The sequence below is a fragment of the Xiphophorus hellerii genome, chromosome 5, assembly GCF_003331165.1.
Source record: "Xiphophorus hellerii strain 12219 chromosome 5, Xiphophorus_hellerii-4.1, whole genome shotgun sequence".
NCBI classification, from domain to species: Eukaryota; Metazoa; Chordata; class Actinopteri; order Cyprinodontiformes; family Poeciliidae; genus Xiphophorus; species Xiphophorus hellerii.
In genome coordinates this window covers 33,345,187-33,364,236 of record NC_045676.1, presented here as the reverse complement: position 1 = coordinate 33,364,236, position 19,050 = coordinate 33,345,187, and the positions used below count along the sequence as shown (strand labels likewise).

At 45.4% G+C, this 19,050-nt stretch overlaps 1 protein-coding gene across 3 annotated transcripts; it reads right to left on the bottom strand.

Annotated features, from left to right (window-relative positions):
* Window positions 1-835: 835 nt before the first annotated feature.
* Window positions 836-19,034, bottom strand: brat1 (BRCA1-associated ATM activator 1). Of its 3 annotated transcripts, none has more exons than XM_032562064.1 (12): window positions 18,751-19,034; window positions 17,808-17,956; window positions 17,582-17,729; window positions 17,045-17,465; window positions 15,040-15,162; window positions 14,679-14,955; window positions 14,407-14,593; window positions 11,038-11,111; window positions 3,088-3,172; window positions 2,724-3,010; window positions 2,334-2,634; window positions 836-1,911 (listed from the first exon to the last, which is right to left on the bottom strand). In XM_032562064.1, the coding sequence occupies exons 1-12, from the start codon at window positions 18,875-18,877 to the stop codon at window positions 1,886-1,888; spliced, it is 2,205 nt and encodes a 734-aa protein (XP_032417955.1). In that variant the 5' UTR covers window positions 18,878-19,034; the 3' UTR covers window positions 836-1,885. The 3 variants fall into 3 exon arrangements, with proteins under 3 accessions (XP_032417955.1, XP_032417954.1, XP_032417953.1); XM_032562063.1 differs by having other exon boundaries at window positions 836-2,634; window positions 14,679-14,779; window positions 14,864-14,955; window positions 18,751-19,032; XM_032562062.1 differs by having other exon boundaries at window positions 836-2,634; window positions 18,751-19,033.
* Between the last annotated feature and the right edge of the window lie 16 nt (window positions 19,035-19,050).

The window sequence follows — 19,050 nt, the reverse complement described above, 5'->3', positions numbered from 1 at the left end:
TTGACCAGATGTAGAAGATCCTCTGTAGAGTGCAATTGGATGCGAGTTTTGGATATACATGAGCCTCTGTGACTGTACTGTGCTACTAGATGCTACATAGTTTATACTCATTACAACATGGTGAATTGATGTGAAGTATCACCTTCCTTTTATTGGTTGTGTCGTTGCATGTTCAGATACTTATTCCCTCTAGTTTGACATGCTTAGGAACTGGAAGAATTTTGGTATTTACTTTTGGACAGTTGCCTTGATGCGCGACTGTGACATCAAAGTATTGTTTTTATAACTGGGAGGAGCTGACTAGCATCTCAAAACTAAAATAATACCTCAACAATGATATCAAATCCCAGAGGAGTTGGAAAGGAGGCTTCATGGATGGAGAGCAGGACCAAAGAGCAGAAAAAGGAGGCGGTTCAAGCTACGTATTCCTAACCATGAGACCAGAGAGAGATTTAGAGAGCAGTAGCACAAGCAAATGAGATGGCCTAGCACCACTTACCTGGATGGTGTCATCCAGAACATGTTACTGTGGAACATCTTCTCTGCTGGATAATGAGCTGTTAGTTGTGTCTTCAGTCAGGGGCTTCTTCAGATTTACTGCAAAACAAACTGTTACTGGAGATCCTTCCTGCCCACAGCGTCATAATCCACATCGAGTCTGAAGATTCTTGGATATGAGTTACATTTAATTTTTCTTTGAGAAAATAAAGTATTTTTGGATAGAATTTGAATTGAATTATACTTAACAGTGGGCATTAGGCATTTTTTACACATCCTTCATCATTCGTATAACTCCAGGCCCACATGCTGTGTTTCTGGAAAAAAGCAATGCAAGCTATTTTATTGCATAAATTTATTAGGCTTTTTACAGATATCTACCAGGATTGCTAATGTATTTGTCAGTGTTTGTACACAAAGATCGATCTTAGCATGAAAAGGCATTACAAGAGGCTGGAGGTCTGGTCATAGCTGAAAGTTGTGCAAAATCACACATGAATCCAAACCCAGAAAGGTCTCAAGATGATATACTCCTGCCTCTGTCCATTGTATTTAGTTTTTTCTTAAACCATAGGAAAATCTACAAAACATTAGGCAAGTTGTATTTTGAGTAGGTAATGAGACACATCACAGGTAATCCTGTCAATAAAAGATCTAAAACTGAAATTTGTCTGTTTAAAGCTGCAATATGTAACTTTAAAAAAAATCATTTTTTTACATCTTTTTTTCTGTGAAAAGATTGATCTCCACCTCCTCCCTGAGCTATTATTGCAATCTGAAGTAATGCACCACTCCTGACTAAAACAGGAAAATCAGAGCCAGGAGGAGGGTCTTAGCGCTGTCACTCAACCTCATGTACTTGCTGCTAAATGTTCTAATGGCAGAGAAACAACTTGCTGTTACAGAGAAACTGTTGGTAGCCATGCTAACTAGCCTTAGCATTCACTACAGGCTTTGTTAGCTGCAGCATAGCGGGCAGAAAGGGGGTTGGAGGGATCAAGGCAATGAGCGGCGCCACAATGAGGGTGATTGACAGCGCTAAGACCCGCCTGATTGGTTGTTTCTAGTTAGTGTTGAGAGATGGCAGAACAGCTTGATTTTTTCAGATTGTGAAAAAATCTGTGAAAAAAATCACAGATATGTCTCATAACATAATAGTATATTATGAGACATATTGTCTCATAATATACTGTCACCAAATAGTGACAGTTTCAACAAATATGTAAAAAAAAATTTTTTTATGAAAGTTATATGCCGCAGCTTTAAATCAGCATGTATGACCTACAGTATGTGATTGTACTGATTGAAGATGGTTTGTTTCTGTGTGTCTGGCTGTTAGTAACAGTCCATTACGAGCTCCTGGTGCGGGTCCCGGCCAGGCTGAGAACTAGCAGCAGCGGCTGTCAGGATGTCCTGGAGCAGAGAGAGGGGAGAATTGTAGATGTGGTCGCTGCTTTGGGTCAAGATGCTCAGCTTCTCATCTAAATCCAGAAGCCTCAACACCTCACACACACCAACACGCTCTGGGTCAACACTTGCACATATGCCTTCCTTGTCTGCCTCACTGCAAGCTTCAGAAACAACATAGGTGTCCTTCCCCATTGCCTGGATCTTTCTGACCTGCTGCATCACACTGCCTTCAGCCAGTTGACAGAAAACTGTGGTGTCTGCTGCGTTACCCATCACAGGACAAACAACGCCTCGGAGCTTTAGCAGCAGCTGGCAGGCCTTCAGAGCAACAGGTCTGTCACAGTCAACCACACCACACAACAGAGCTGAGACCACTCCCCGATCGACCAAATCCTTCAAGCTGCTGAGCAGGTCTGACTGCTGACCTGCAATGTGAAGTCTGTGGGCTTGGTCAGACATCACAGCATAGGGATGAGATGGAGAAGGATCCGGAAAGGCTTGGTCCAGCAGCAGCTCTGCCAACTCCAGGGTGTGAAGTTTGACCTCCCAGTCCAGATCGTTGACACCCTGAGAGAGGACGGTCGGCACAGACTGCATGAGGAGCCAGCAGGAGGAAGGCGAGGAACAAGCGGAGAGCCAGGCAATGAAGTACTTCACAGCAGCTCTCCTGGGAAATCCCTCCGAGTCCTGGAAGAGAACTTCCTGCAGCTGGGTTACTATGTCCTCCTGGAAGGAACAAATAACTTCAGGTCATTAAAAATGTCCCAGTGAGACTGTTGGGTGGGATTGTAAAATCTGCTGTTGTTTCTGCCAACCTGCTCCTGTGTTAATACTGCCCCCTCCTGCCAGCTGGGTGTCAGTGTCTGCGCCAGAGCAGAGATGGAGCTGGCTCTCACATAGCTCTCTGGATCCTGCAGCGCCTCCTTGAGGAGAGGAACCGTAAAGCTGCAGCCACCCAGGAGAACATCTGATGGTTCCGTCTCCTGTTCAGTGAACGACCGGCATGAGGGCGCCCCCCCCAAGTGACCCAGAAACTCCACCGTGGAGTCTCTGGCCTCCCAGCGCGTGTCACAAGCACGCTTTCTCACCGTTTGGATGAAACCTAGCAGTGAGGAGAGAGCAGATCCTTTCTGTCTACGTGTGCTTCCTGTCACACAGGGACAAATCCAAGAGCTGTACCTTCTCTGAGCTGGTCTGTGATGCAGGACAGATCTGGACAAACACCCACCCACTTTATCACAGCCTGGTAGGACTTCTGGAGCACCTGGCGCATAAACACAAAGATATTTCAAAGACATAAAAAACACGTCATAACTGGCATTTCTTCTATTTTAGTTCTCAACTTTGAAAAAATTTTATGTTGTGATACTTTTCAGAGAGCTTTACTAGAGATAAAACCTGAGCAGTCATCATGATCTGGAATTATCCACTGGAAGGGAACTGGAAAACCTTCAGCTATATCAGCTCTGACTGGTGACCACATGGTCATAAACGCAACAATATGATTTACAGATGGGTCAGAATAAAAATATAGGTTTCAATTTGTCGGGTGAAGAGAGGTGCGGAGCTGTCCACTGACCACTACCTGGTGGTGAGTTGGCTCCGGTGGTGGGGGCGAAAGCCGGTCAGACCTGGCAGGCCCAAACGTGTTGTGAGGGTCTGCTGGGAACGTCTGGCGGAATCCCCTGTGAGACGGAGCTTTAACTCCCATCTCCGGCAAAACTTCGAACACGTCCCGGGGGAGGTGGGGGACATGGAGTCTGAGTGGACCGTGTTCCGTGCCTCCATTGTCGAGGCGGCCGATCGGAGCTGTGGCCGCAAGGTTGTCGGTGCCTGTCGCGGCGGCAACCCTCGAACCCGCTGGTGGACACCTTCGGTGAGGGATGCCGTCAGGCTGAAGAAGGAGTCCTATCGGGCCTTTTTGGCCTGTGGGACTCCGGAAGCAGCTGATGGGTACCGGCGGGCGAAGCGGCATGCGGCTCGGGCGGTTGCTGAGGCAAAAACCCGGGCGTGGGAGGAGTTTGGAGAGGCCATGGAGAAAGACTTCCGTACGGCTTCGAGGCGATTCTGGTCCACCATCCGGCGTCTCAAGGGGGGGAAGCGGTGCAGCACCAACACTGTTTATAGTGGGGATGGTGTGCTGCTGACCTCTACTCGGGACGTTGTGGGCCGGTGGGCAGAGTACTTCGAAGACCTCCTCAATCCCACCAACATGCCTTCCACTGAGGAAGCGGAGCCTGGGGACTCTGGGTTAGGCTCTCCAATCTCTGGGGACGAGGTCGCCGAGGTGGTTAAAAAGCTCCTCGGTGGCAGGGCCCCGGGGGTGGATGAGATCCGCCCGGAGTTTCTTAAGGCTCTGGATGTTGTAGGGTTGTGTTGGTTGACGCGACTCTGCAATGTCGCATGGACATCGGGGGCAGTTCCCCTGGATTGGCAGACTGGGGTGGTGGTCCCCCTGTTCAAAAAGGGGGACCGGAGGGTGTGCTCCAATTATAGAGGGGTCACACTCTTAAGCCTCCCTGGCAAGGTCTATTCAGGGGTCCTGGAGAGGAGGGTCCGTCGGATAGTCGAACCTCGGATTCAGGAAGAGCAGTGTGGTTTTCGTCCTGGTCGTGGAACGCTGGACCAGCTCTACACCCTCGGCAGGGTCCTGGAGGGTGCATGGGAGTTCGCCCAACCAGTCTACATGTGTTTTGTGGACCTGGAGAAGGCGTTCGACCGTGTCCCTCGGGGAGCCCTGTGGGGGGTTCTCCGGGAGTATGGGGTACCGGGCCCTTTGATACGGGCTGTCAGGTCCCTGTATGACCGGTGTCAGAGTCTGGTCCGCATTGCCGGCAGTAAGTCGGGCTCGTTTCCGGTGAGAGTTGGACTCCGCCAGGGCTGCCCTTTGTCACCGATTCTGTTCATCACTTTCATGGACAGAATTTCTAGGCGCAGCCAAGGTGTTGAGGGGATCCGATTTGGTGGCCTTAGGATCTCATCTCTGCTTTTTGCAGACGATGTGGTCCTTTTGGCTTCATCAGATCGTGATCTGCAGCTCTCGCTGGAGCGGTTCGCAGCCGAGTGTGACGCGGCCGGGATGAGGATCAGTGCCTCCAAATCCGAGGCCATGGTCTTGAGCCGGAAAAGGGTAGAGTGCCTTCTCCGGGTCAGGGGGGGTGTCCTGCCCCAAGTGGAGGAGTTTAAGTATCTCGGGATCTTGTTCACGAATGGGGGAAGAAGGGAGCGGGAGATCGACAGGCGGATTGGCGCAGCGTCTGCTGTCAAGCGGGCGCTGTACCGGTCCGTCGTGGTGAAGAGAGAGCTGAGCCAAAAAGCGAAGCTCTCGATTTACCGGTCGATCTACGTTCCCACCCTCATCTATGGTCATGAGCTTTGGGTCATGACCGAAAGAACGAGATCGCGGATACAAGCGGCCGAAATGGGTTTTCTCCGTAGGGTGGCTGGGCTCTCCCTTAGAGATAGGGTGAGAAGCTCAGTCATCCGGGAGGGACTCAGAGTAGAGCCGCTGCTCCTTCACATCGAGAGGAGCCAGTTGAGGTGGCTCGGGCATCTGGTCAGGATGCCTCCTAGACGCCTCCCTGGTGAGGTGTTCCGGGCACGTCCCACCGGGAGGAGGCCCCGGGGAAGACCCAGGACACGCTGGAGGGACTATGTCTCTCGGCTGGCCTGGGAACGCCTCGGGATTCCCCCGGAGGAGCTAGAAGAAGTGGCTGGGGAGAGGGAAGTCTGGGCCTCCCTTCTGAAGCTGCTACCCCCGCGACCCGACCTCGGATAAGCGGAAGAAGATGGATGGTTTCAATTTGCAATTCCTCCACCAGTTTCCTCTGCAGCAGTGTGAACACTGCTGCAGAGGAAACAGAGTAAACAACATTTAATCTAGAGACGAGTAAACCAGCAACAGGTATTGGGAGTTGAGTTTCCTCAGGGACTCTGTCACTGATCGGATCCGAACATCACTAAGATAAAAACAAAAACAGATCCAACTCGAGCCTCGCGGAACACCATAACTATCTTCAATATGCAGAAAGGAGCATGTTTGGGTGGTGCAAGCTAATTGTTAAATAATCTATTCCTCTAGGAATCATTTGTGGATAACATCAATCTGCCAAGGGACAAGGTATAAAAATGAATCAACAAGTACAGTAGAATCCAGCATAATTACATGTAAATATTCAGTTATGTGTCACTAATATAACAAATTAAACTTAAAATCCTTTAAGTGTTTTCTGAAATGCAGGGGCGCCGCCAGGAATCTTGGGCCCCATGACAAAAAAATTTAAATTGGGCCCCCCGTGCGCAGGAGCTGTTACAGTTTCTTGAGTCTATTTGACCCATAAAAAGCAACTGCTCTGCTTTCTTTGGTCCAATACTGATACTAGCACAATATTTATCCATCCATCCATCCATCTTCTTCCGCTTATCCGAGGTCGGGTCGCGGGGGTAGCAGCTTCAGAAGGGAGGCCCAGACTTCCCTCTCCCCAGCCACTTCTTCTAGCTCCTCCGGGGGGAATCCCGAGGCGTTCCCAGGCCAGCCGAGAGACATAGTCCCTCCAGCGTGTCCTGGGTCTTCCCCGGGGCCTCCTCCCGGTGGGACGTGCCCGGAACACCTCACCAGGGAGGCGTCCAGGAGGCATCCTGACCAGATGCCCGAGCCACCTCAACTGGCTCCTCTCGATGTGAAGGAGCAGCGGCTCTACTCTGAGTCCCTCCCGGATGACTGAGCTTCTCACCCTATCTCTAAGGGAGAGCCCAGCCACCCTACGGAGAAAACCCATTTCGGCCGCTTGTATCCGCGATCTCGTTCTTTCGGTCATGACCCAAAGCTCATGACCATAGATGAGGGTGGGAACGTAGATCGACCGGTAAATCGAGAGCTTCGCTTTTTGGCTCAGCTCTCTCTTCACCACGACGGACCGGTACAGCGCCCGCTTGACAGCAGACGCTGCGCCAATCCGCCTGTCGATCTCCCGCTCCCTTCTTCCCCCATTCGTGAACAAGATCCCGAGATACTTAAACTCCTCCACTTGGGGCAGGACACCCCCCCTGACCCGGAGAAGGCACTCTACCCTTTTCCGGCTCAAGACCATGGCCTCGGATTTGGAGGCACTGATCCTCATCCCGGCCGCTTCACACTCGGCTGCGAACCGCTCCAGCGAGAGCTGCAGATCACGATCTGATGAAGCCAAAAGGACCACATCGTCTGCAAAAAGCAGAGATGAGATCCTAAGGCCACCAAATCGGATCCCCTCAACACCTTGGCTGCGCCTAGAAATTCTGTCCATGAAAGTGATGAACAGAATCGGTGACAAAGGGCAGCCCTGGCGGAGTCCAACTCTCACCGGAAACGAGCCCGACTTACTGCCGGCAATGCGGACCAGACTCTGACACCGGTCATACAGGGACCTGACAGCCCGTATCAAAGGGCCCGGTACCCCATACTCCCGGAGAACCCCCCACAGGGCTCCCCGAGGGACACGGTCGAACGCCTTCTCCAGGTCCACAAAACACATGTAGACTGGTTGGGCGAACTCCCATGCACCCTCCAGGACCCTGCCGAGGGTGTAGAGCTGGTCCAGCGTTCCACGACCAGGACAAAAACCACACTGCTCTTCCTGAATCCGAGGTTCGACTATCCGACGGACCCTCCTCTCCAGGACCCCTGAATAGACCTTGCCAGGGAGGCTTAAGAGTGTGACCCCTCTATAATTGGAGCACACCCTCCGGTCCCCCTTTTTGAACAGGGGGGCCACCACCCCAGTCTGCCAATCCAGGGGAACTGCCCCCGATGTCCATGCGACATTGCAGAGTCGCGTCAACCAACACAACCCTACAACATCCAGAGCCTTAAGGAACTCCGGGCGGATCTCATCCACCCCCGGGGCCCTGCCACCGAGGAGCTTTTTAACCACCTCGGCGACCTCGCCCCCAGAGATTGGAGAGCCCAACCCAGAGTCCCCAGGCTCCGCTTCCTCAGTGGAAGGCATGTTGGTGGGATTGAGGAGGTCTTCGAAGTACTCTGCCCACCGGCCCACAACGTCCCGAGTAGAGGTCAGCAGCACACCATCCCCACTATAAACAGTGTTGGTGCTGCACCGCTTCCCCCCCCTGAGACGCCGGATGGTGGACCAGAATCGCCTCGAAGCCGTACGGAAGTCTTTCTCCATGGCCTCTCCAAACTCCTCCCACGCCCGGGTTTTTGCCTCAGCAACCGCCCGAGCCGCATGCCGCTTCGCCCGCCGGTACCCATCAGCTGCTTCCGGAGTCCCACAGGCCAAAAAGGCCCGATAGGACTCCTTCTTCAGCCTGACGGCATCCCTCACCGAAGGTGTCCACCAGCGGGTTCGAGGGTTGCCGCCGCGACAGGCACCGACAACCTTGCGGCCACAGCTCCGATCGGCCGCCTCGACAATGGAGGCACGGAACACGGTCCACTCAGACTCCATGTCCCCCACCTCCCCCGGGACGTGTTCGAAGTTTTGCCGGAGATGGGAGTTAAAGCTCCGTCTCACAGGGGATTCCGCCAGACGTTCCCAGCAGACCCTCACAACACGTTTGGGCCTGCCAGGTCTGACCGGCTTTCGCCCCCACCACCGGAGCCAACTCACCACCAGGTAGTGGTCAGTGGACAGCTCCGCACCTCTCTTCACCCGAGTGTCCAAGACATACGGCCGCAGATCCGATGAAACGATGACAAAGTCGATCATCGAACTGCGGCCTAGGGTGTCCTGGTGCCAAGTGCACATATGGACACCCTTATGCTTGAACATGGTGTTCGTTATGGACAATCCATGGCGAGCACAGAAGTCCAGCAACAGAACACCGCTCGAGTTCAGGTCGGGCGGGCCGTTCCTCCCAACCACGCCCCTCCAGGTCTCACTGTCATTGCCCACGTGAGCGTTGAAGTCCCCCAGCAGAACAAGGGAGTCCCCAGGAGGAGCACTCTCCAGTACCCCCTCTAAGGACTCCAAAAAGGGTGGGTAATCTGAACTGTCGTTCGGCCCGTAAGCACAAACGACAGTCAGAACCCGTCCCCCCACCCGTAGGCGGAGGGATGCTACCCTCTCGTTCACCGGGGTAAACCCCAACGTACAGGCGCCGAGATGGGGAGCAACAAGTATGCCCACTCCTGCCCGACGCCTCTCACCTTGGGCAACTCCAGAGTGGAAGTATGTCCAGCCCCTCTCAAGGAGACTGGTTCCAGAACCAGAGCCGTGCGTCGAGGTGAGACCGACTATTCCTTGCCGGAACCTCTCGACCTCACGCACTAGCTCCGGCTCCTTCCCCACCAGAGAGGTGACATTCCACGTCCCAAGAGCCAGTTTTTGCAACCGAGGATCGGACCGCCAGGGTCCCCTCCCTCTGCTGCCACCCATCCCACACTGCACCCGACCCCTTTGGCCCCTCCCACGGGTGGTGGGCCCATGGGAGGGGGGGCCCATGTTTCCTCTTCGGGCTGAGCCCGGCCGGGCTCCATGGGTAAAAGCCCGGCCACCAGACGCTCGCCATCGTGCCCCCCCTCCAGGCCTGGCTCCAGAGTGGGGCCCCGGTGACCCGCGTCCGGGCGAGGGAACACCAAGTCCAAAGTTTTCCTTCATCATTGGGGTCTTTGGGCTGCTCTTTGTCTGGTCCCTCACCTAGGACCTGTCTGCCTTGGGTGACCCTACCAGGGGCATGAAGCCCCAGACAGCATAGCTCCTAGGATCATTGGGACACTCAAACCCCTCCACCACGATAAGGTGGCAGCCCATGGAGAATATTTATTGCTTGTGAATTTTACATGCAACAGTTCGCATACAGTATGCAAATAATTTAATTGAATTTTTTTATTATTATTAGCTTTAGCTTACTGAAATGTCTCTCTCCACCAGCAACAGTCATAGGCAACATGCAAAATATACATGAAGCAATCCAGACTTCTAAAAAATGCTATTAAGTTGCATTTTGTTCAAGCTGCAGTATATAACTTTAATAAAAAATATGTTTTTTTCATATTTGTTTAAGCGATGACCATGTTGTGCCAGTTTGTTATGAGACAGATAATCAGTGAAAAGATCAATCTTCTCCACCTCATCCCTGAACTACTATTACTAGCTAAAGTAATGAAACATTCTGACCATAAACAACCACTCAGAACCAGGAGGAGGGTCTTAGTGCTGTCAATTAACCTCATTCACTCACTGCTAAATGTGCTATTGACGGAGAAACAACTTATAATTACAGGAAAAATGTTTACATGCCGTCATTGGTAGCTATACTAAATAGACTGAGCATTCACAACAGGCTGCACTAGCTACAGCATAGGGATGAGCAGCCACATGAGATTGTGATTGACAGCACTAAAACTCTCCTGCCACTGATTGGTTGTTTCTAGAAAGCACTGGGAGAAGGCAGAGAAAATTATTTTTTCACAGATTATCTCTCATACCAAACTGTCACAACATGACAGTTTTAACAAATATGTGAAAAATTTTTTTTAAATAAAAGTTACATACTGCAGCTTTAATTTCACTTAGGAGAGGACGGGTCAGGAGGGATGTGGGTTAAAGCTGCTGCTGATTGACTCATCTGTTGTTAAGTGTGGTAAAAGATATAGGGACAAGTTAAATATATGAATATCTTGGTAATTTTTTTCCTTAATTTATTAAATGCTAGTGAAACGGAGGCAAACAGTAGTTTGTAGCTAAGCTAACTATGCTAAATGGTTGATGATCTCACACAGTCTACCTACCTCTAGGAGAAAAACTATGTTACAAATTGACACTCTTACCTTTTTCTCTCTCCCTCTCTCTATTTTTTATTTTATTTTATGAAAACCTGATTTTATCATTTTTCTTAGCAGCACAATAACCCCCACAGTCGTTCTTGTCTTCTACTGACTGCTGCTGAACATCGTCACCTTCAAACCTCCAAGCAGGAACTAACCATTTCATACAGATCCAGGGGGGTTCAGGGCAAACATGGATGTGTGTTTTTTGGTCTGGGAGGGGGAACATTCGATTTTTACTGATAAAAACAATCTTAGAAAACACAATATGATTAATTTTGTAATTGACAGGGCCCCAATTTTTTGAAATTTCTATGAGCCCTTGCTGAAATGTGACTAGTGTCAAACGTACACAAACTTACAGATGGGTCAGATGAAGGACTATTTAAATATTCAGTTAGAACTTTGAAGACGTCAACCAGAACCATCTTCACTCCTGAGAAAAAACAAAAACAGGAAGAATATAAAATAAACCTACAGAACTCAGTCAGCTTTTGTTTTGCATGAAGTACCAGAACATTTTAAAATATCACACAAAGTGCTTCAAAGATCTTACAAACAAAGGAACAAAACAACCAAACAACCACAGCAGAAAATACCAGATTAGATATTTAAAATGTGAATAACCCCAAATTAAGCTCCTTATTTGCTGTATCCCCTTTTTAGCGCTAATTGTCTTTATTTTGTTTTATTTGTATAGTATATGGTTGACTTCCAGTTTTTGATTTTATGCCTTTCTTTTGATAAGATAACTTCCGCTGTTTATAGGAGAGCAGCTTAACAACAGAAAAGAACGGACGACAAGTTGCAACAACGTTGTTAAAATGTATCTTGTTATTAGCGACACCATTGATAGAGGCACAAGGTATGTTTATTTTATAAATAAGGATATTTCTGTTATGAGAGGCCCAAAAGGCCAAAACTTACAAACTCTCTCACGTGTACTATCAAACTCTCTTACTGTCATTTCCGAAGCCGCCTCTTCGGAAATGACAGTAGAGCCAGCCTGCACTCGAATTTTGACGTGCGCGACGGCACCAGTTACGGCGCCCTTCTTTACAAGCTCCTTTCAAAATAAAGCTCACCTCCGGTTTATGTTTCATTCACTTCAAGTTTCTTTCCAGCGACTGTAAAAGTTACCAGCGACTTCTCTCTCTTCAGGGTGACACTGGGACACCTCTAGAAGACACCCAGCAATTGCCATCCACATCTGAAGTCTCATTTCAAATTTAAAGCCCTTCAAAAGAAGAAATTTGTAATTGGTTTATCGTTAAGTTTTCTCTTTTTATTAACTTTGTGTTTTTCTTCAGCTAAATAATTAGTGCATGCATTAGTTTGATCTGAACTTCAGATTTTGATTACCAAGAAAGAATGAGAGACTTAGTCATTTTTCTTTTAATAATTTTTTGAGGCAACAAAGCTGAATTTGTAAATTTGGCTTCCAATTCCAGAAATAGCTAAAAGGCCACTCCACTTGATTTCACACTATCCTGAGCATCTTTAATTTGCTCTACTTTAAAAACCACAACCACAGACATTTCAAACTTGGACTAGAATATTCTAAACTAGCAGAATATATATATAAACAAATGTGTGATTTATGAAATCTTTCTTTGATTTATGAAACTTCATGGAAAGTTCATATTAGTACTATATATCTTTGGAACACATTGAAAGCACTCCAGTTCCAAAACTAGTACAACTCAACAAAACAAACATGGGTTTGACTCTTAAGTATTAATAGCTGAATAATTAAAACAGTTTGTGATTTGGGAAAACTTCATCTGATTTATGAAACTGGCCAAATTAGTTATTTTAGTTATTTTTGTTTCTTCTCCTATATTGCAAGTCTAACATCATCAAATCTGGATGGCATTTGGTGGGTGTCTTCTAGAGCTGTCCCAGTGACATCCTGAAGTGAGAGTAGTCACTGGTAACAAATTATTTATGGAATCAGAAAGATCTTTTGCCTGTCAAATGTCACCAATTTTGATTGAGGTTGCACATTTGTGGTTTACAGGATTTTTTCCCACAACAATATATTTTAATTTATTTTCAGATACATAATTTTCGTTTCCAAATTAATTAACACAAAACTTTAAACTTTTACAGCCGCTGGAAATAAACTTAAAGTGCGAATCAAAAACAAACAGAGGAGCGCTTTTATTTTGAAAGGCGGTTGTAAACCTGGGGCCATAGGCGTCTTATATTCTATTATTGATTGGTTGAAATTTTAAATTTGTTTTATTGTATATGAATACTGGTACAGTTTTTGAATAAGAGTTGATATTTTATTAGTGAATGTTATTTTTTGGTTCAAACGTTACGGCACAGGTGTCAAACTCCAGTCCTCGAGGGCCGCAGTCCTACAGTTTTTAGATGTGCCACAGGTACAAAACGCTGGAATGAAATGGCTACATTACCTCCTCCTTGTGTAGATCAGTTCTCCAGAGCCTTGCTAATGACCTAATTATTCTATTCAGGTGTGGTGCAGCAGAGGCACATCTAAAAGTTGCAGGACACCGGCCCTTGAGGACTGGAGTTTGACATCCCTGCGTTACGGTTATAAAGGCATGTTTTGGTGGCTTACGCTGTCTTTTCTTTGTGTGTCTGTACATACAGCTCTTATTGTGAAATTCAGGGTTTACTTCCAATAAACCTCACTGTTCATCAGTAAAGCCACAATCCTTCATTTGGGGGATCTGCTACATGAAATAATAATGAAATAACTAGAATTAAATGTTATAAGAAATGTAAAAATGAACAACACCGATGTAAAAATAAAAAGTACTGGTAGAAATATTACATTTTAAAAATACAAATGAATTTACTTTAGCTAAAAGCAAAATAAAAATAAGCAATATTTATAAAGCAATGTAAAAATAAACAAACATATAAATAATTTAAAATAAAATGCCTGCATTTTAAATTGTGGGCTTAGTTGCCATTATTTATCTAAAAAGATAAATAGTAATGTGAAGAAAAATTAAAATACAATAGCAACAGACAAAACAAAACTTACAAAACTGTTCAGCATAAAATAAAATGTAAAAACATGGATTAATAATACAGATTTTAATTTGATTTAAGGGGAAAGTATTATGTAAGATTTAGCTTTACATCATATTATAGCATTATTCCCTCTTCAAAATTATACCTAGAGTGTTGCATTGATTCTTTCATGTTTAAGAAATTCTTTAATCTCCATAGAAACAATTTAGCTGTGCACAACTCCTGGGTGGACCTAGCCCCGCCTTCAAGGCTCAGCTCTGAGGCTGTGGTAGCTTCTGATCCCCGGAAATCCCCTCCCTGACGCCCCCTCAATCAGCTCCTTCAGACTAGCCAGAAGCAATTAGCAAACACCTGCTGGAACTACACGTCAGTTGAGCTCATAGGAACTACTTTTCAGTGAAATGCTAAGAAGTTTCTGAAAACATTGTTAAAGGCCTAATCGAGGAGCCATGTTGTGATGACTTCCTGTAGGTGGAGTTTAAGAAAGAGCAGGAGTTTTTAAAGAGACAGAGGCCCAATTTCAAGGTGTTACAATGTCAAATTTCTTTTAAGTCATATTGGAGATTTACTGCATTTTTATTAATGGCACAATGTGCCTAGAAAATACACAATACTACCCCTTGCTGCTTTCCCTGTCAGATCACCCACCAGCTTGTACACAGAGTGACAGAGAAGAGATGTTGGATGCTTTGCTTCGTTTGGAAGAGTCAGAGTTTTACCTGGACTCTTGCTGAGCACTAACAGAGCCTCCAGGGCACATTTTTGAACTTTGCTGTTTCCTGTAATGAATCTGACAACTTCAACACAGCCAGCAGATGAAGATGAGGAGTCCACACAGCACAGCCTCAGTAACATCAAAACTGCAGTAACAATTAGCCTCTGAGGACAGGGGAGGTGGTCCGAAGCCTGGGGGGGGAACAGATCAAAGTATGACAATTTCAACATGGAATAAAGATAACTGATGCTCCTTTTATCTGCTGATTTTACTCACCATTAGTGTGATCTGAGGTATGTTTGATAGACATACACAAATCATGGAGATGCAGCTTTTCCTCTTAAGCTGCTCAGTTATTAAAATTCGAAGCTCTTCTTCTGCAGGATTCGACAACATGCTCTTAAAGGAAGTTAATAAACATTTATTACACATGTAAAAACACACCAAAGTCATTTGTTCACCTGTGGAGTTCTCATCCAGTAAGGAGACACCGGTAACGATGTCCAGGGGTAGCAGCAGGACTCGAGCAGAGTGGGCAGAGAAGGCGGGGTCACTGGACACAGAGGAAGATAGCCCAGATAGCAGGTTCTGCTTTAACAGGAAAATCAAAGGTTTTCTAGCTTACTGCTACACTCACCTATGGTGGCTGTGTAGCACAGCAGCTGCAGCCTGCATAACAATGGCAGGCTTCTTCATGTTCAACATGACCCACAAAAGTCGGATGAGTCGCTGCTTTGGGACAAAATTGTCCCTGAGACCACTGTGCAAATAAACATAATCCATTCATTAAAATTTAACAGTGAAGGACATTAGTTTCAATAATCTGTTTCTTCTTTATGAATCCTGCAAAATCTCTGCTTAAAACAAAATTATTCATTTTTAAGCACTTTAAAGTTTGATGTGGAGATGTTAACACAGATTTATAGTCAGAATTAAAAGTCTGATGTTTTTTGTGTAAGCCTGAGTGTGGAAAGAAACTGGTCCAGCTTCATTCATTCCAATTACTTTTTTTAAGAAAGCTTTTTTTAGTTGAAAAAATGTTTTCATATTCTACAGTGACAAGTGACATTAGATATAGTTATCTTGCAATCCATGTATACAATATTTAAATACACTAACAGGTGACTCCTACTCCCCTCTAGGAGATGCAGTTCTACAGCCTACTTGAGGTTTTTCAAGTTTTTTTTTCTTTGGACTATTCCTTTTTGCTGCTTTTTCTCACACCACCATATCTGACTCATCTTATTTAAACTCTTTAAAACAAATTTCAAGGTCTTCACTCTCTAAAACTGTGAAAATTAAAAACTATGTTCCCCCAGAGTGCTGCAGAAAGCCCATAGCATGCCTTTGTTACTTCAAAGCTGGACTATAGTAGGACTACACATTAAGTCTCTAAAATATCTTTATCATAACAGCCCAGCCAGTATGCATTTCACAAAGAACTGCTTTGAGTGCAATAAATGTTAGCTTATAGACTCAGCCTCACTATGCCCACAACACGTTTGATTGCAGCATAGAAAGTTTTAGAAGGTAAATGAAGGATCTGTACTAATGAAGGATCTGATGAAATTACAGAGAGATCCTTTTTCTCTGATTTTAGCTTCCCATCCCTGATGTGATTGATCCATATGGTCCTAACAGAGCACTTCACTCAAAGTCTGCTGGTTTACTGCTGCTTCCTGGATTTTCTAGCAGTAGAATGAGAGGAAGATCTTTTAGTTCTCAGGCTTCTCTCCTCTGGAAGTAGATTTCAGTTTTAGTCTGTAAGGCAAACTCTGAAAACTTTTAAGACTAGGCTTAAAACTTTCCTTTTTGATAAATCTTAGTCTAGTTAGACTGGCTTCAGTTATCCTGAGCTATCCGTATTTATGCTTCTATAAGCAGGGGTGCCCAAACTGTATTTTTTAGTTCACTCCCTGGTTTAATGCACCTGGATCCAATGATGGCTCATTAGAAGAACACTGACATGCTGAAAAGGTTGTTACTACCACCAGAAAGAGAACTAAAACATGCAGGATGCCGGCTCTCCAGGACCCACTTTGGGCACCACTGTTCTATAGGCTTAACTTTTTAAGGATTTTTGATATTTAATAATTTTATCATTTTTGTTTCACTGTTTTAGTGATACTTTGTTTCTCAGTTTTCTTTTATTTAGCTCACTAGAGGCAAGGTATGAAGAAATTAGGGGAGGATTGAAACTTTTGCACAGTATCCTGCACAAGAGGTTGACAGGCATGAGATTTATATATATATATATATATATATATATATATATATATATATATATATATATATATATATATATATATATATATATATATATATCACATGGATAAAAAGATTAATTTTTATATTCACCCAGAAGATAATTTTCCTTTTTTGGTCTGGTATCAGAATTTAGGCAATTGGTTTAGCTAGATGAAATACATGTGCTTCAGTGAACTGTGCTTATTGACTACCAACTATCTCAGTACTGTAAAGCATAAAGCTTGCCATTAGCCTTTAGCTTATAGGGTACACTAGCAAGTTAGCTACTGGGCTAAAACAAATCTAAGGTAGATCTAATGCTGCTGCTTTAATGCTAGAGCAGAGACTGCTAGCTGCATTCAACAGCAGTTTAACACCTGACTAAATGATCTCACCTGTTTGCAGCCAGGATGACATCCATGAGAGGAACTGTGAGCTGACTGCAGCTTGTTGTCACCAGTTCCTCCAGAGAGTTCATGACAGCGAGCAGCAGTGTGTCCCTCAAAGGAGGCCCAACCTGGACCAGGAGCATAGCCAGTAGCCTGAGGATCTGCTGGCATCCAGGAAGCTGTGAAATTTCCTTCAGAACCACTGACTTGTTCAGATATTCAGAGACCCTTGTGATGATGCCACTGTAATTCTGGGTGGTTTCCATACTCACACTGTTGTGTTCTAAGTATCTATTTTTTGAACAATTATGACCCACAGAAGATAGAGACTGACAGAGAAGCAGGACCTGAGCGAGTGTCTGATTGGCAGCTGAAGCAACAAAAAGGCTTGAGTCTGTCTGAAGTTGAAGGAGTGGTTCAATAAGATCTGCAGACAATAAAGGAACATGGCCAGTCTCTTTGTGACTCTTATTCTCTTATGTTTGTTACTCTTATTAAGCAAAGTGAACAAAAGAAGGTCAAATGTCCTACATGATGAATTACCTTCTTGCGCAAAAAAACTGAGAGCTTCTGAGTGCTGCAGAATCATCTTTAGACCCTGGATCCAGCCAATCCGCAAACACGGATCCTCCCAAAGTCCTGCCTCTTGCCAGTGATGAGGATTAAAGACCAGTTTCAATACAGAGCACTCCTGCACATTAGAGAGAGTGATGGAGGGATGAAAGAAAGGAATACCAGGTTGGGGGCTGTTTGGATTCTTTAGTCGTACCTTCAGAACTTTAAAACCATCTTCAGAAGCACTGATCAAGCCAGTGAGCTTCAGAGTGAAAGAAAGGATGCTGGAGCCTGAGGCGTGGTTAAAGGCCACCTTGGAGACGAAATCAACCAGACATGGACACGCCTCCAACAGTGATGCCCCTTAATAAAGTGAAAACACAGACAAGTTGAAATTGAACAGAAAACCTCTTTTGTGACACTACAACCAAATGCATCAATGATTTTTTTGTTGAATTTTATGTGATCGATCAGCACATTCCCTGCCCCGACTCCCCTCTTTGATTTTTATTGCAAAAAAATTACAAAAAGAATCGGAAAATTCTGAAGGGACTGATCAATGTAAAAGATGTTCAATATTATTTTATCTTAAGTAGTACTTATTGAATGCAGTGACTGTTATCAATATTTTAATGGTTTGTTAATGGATTTGATCAATTCAAAGAGAATATTCATGATCTTGATGTGGCCCAAAATGAAAATGAATTTGATGAATCTGCCTGTATGTTTGGGATTAAATCATATAGCTGGAAGTGTGGTAGGCGAGTCTCAACGTTAGTCTCAATACCTCTCTGTCTCATACCAGGTCTTGCCAACTGCAAACTGTGTTTTTTCATGTTTTTTTCCAACATTCACTGTTTATATAGACTAGATTTTCTCCTGAAAGATTCTCCCTGCCCAGCTGTGGATTTCTGAATATATTTTGATGGAATCCATTTTCTAATCAGGTAACTTTTGAAGCCATTTTAATTAAGGGAATAAAAGTAAAGGGAGCTAGATACAAAATACCACACTTTTCAGATTTATTTTTTATTACTACGATCAAAAAAAGAAGTTCAAGGGGTACAGACAGTTCTGGAACTGAATGACAACTTTAATTTTATTATGACATTTTTATATAGATAGGTCTAATCTAGGAGAATGTTGGTCTTACTGACCAGTCTGCGCGATGGTTGTAAACCAGTCCAGTAGTTTCTCCAGACTGGTGTCATCGGGGAGAGAGCTTCCTGACTCCAACAGAACTCCACAGACGCGGGGCAGGATGGAAACACACTGGCTATCCATGTCTCCAGCACGTTATAAAATCTATTAAAGTTATACAGACTTTCGGTTTAACTCCAAGAGCTAAAGATAGCTAAAATACGTCTTCGTTTGATATGTTTCATTCAGTCTAAGCTCGACTTTTTCTCGCGGGAACTGAACTCGCATTGACCAAAAAAACAGCGAGACACTTTGTA

What these genes read in the sequence shown, in the direction of transcription:
- brat1 (XM_032562062.1), bottom strand. Translation starts at nt 18,877, where the DNA reads ATGGATAGCCAGTGTGTTTCCATCCTGCCCCGCGTCTGTGGAGTTCTG. An exon ending in CAGTTTTTTTGCGCAAGAAG is followed by an intron (nt 17,466 to 17,581) that starts GTAATTCATCAT and finishes TATTGTCTGCAG; the next exon opens with ATCTTATTGAACCACTCCTT. An exon ending in GTCATCCTGGCTGCAAACAG is followed by an intron (nt 15,163 to 17,044) that starts GTGAGATCATTT and finishes TTATTTGCACAG; the next exon opens with TGGTCTCAGGGACAATTTTG.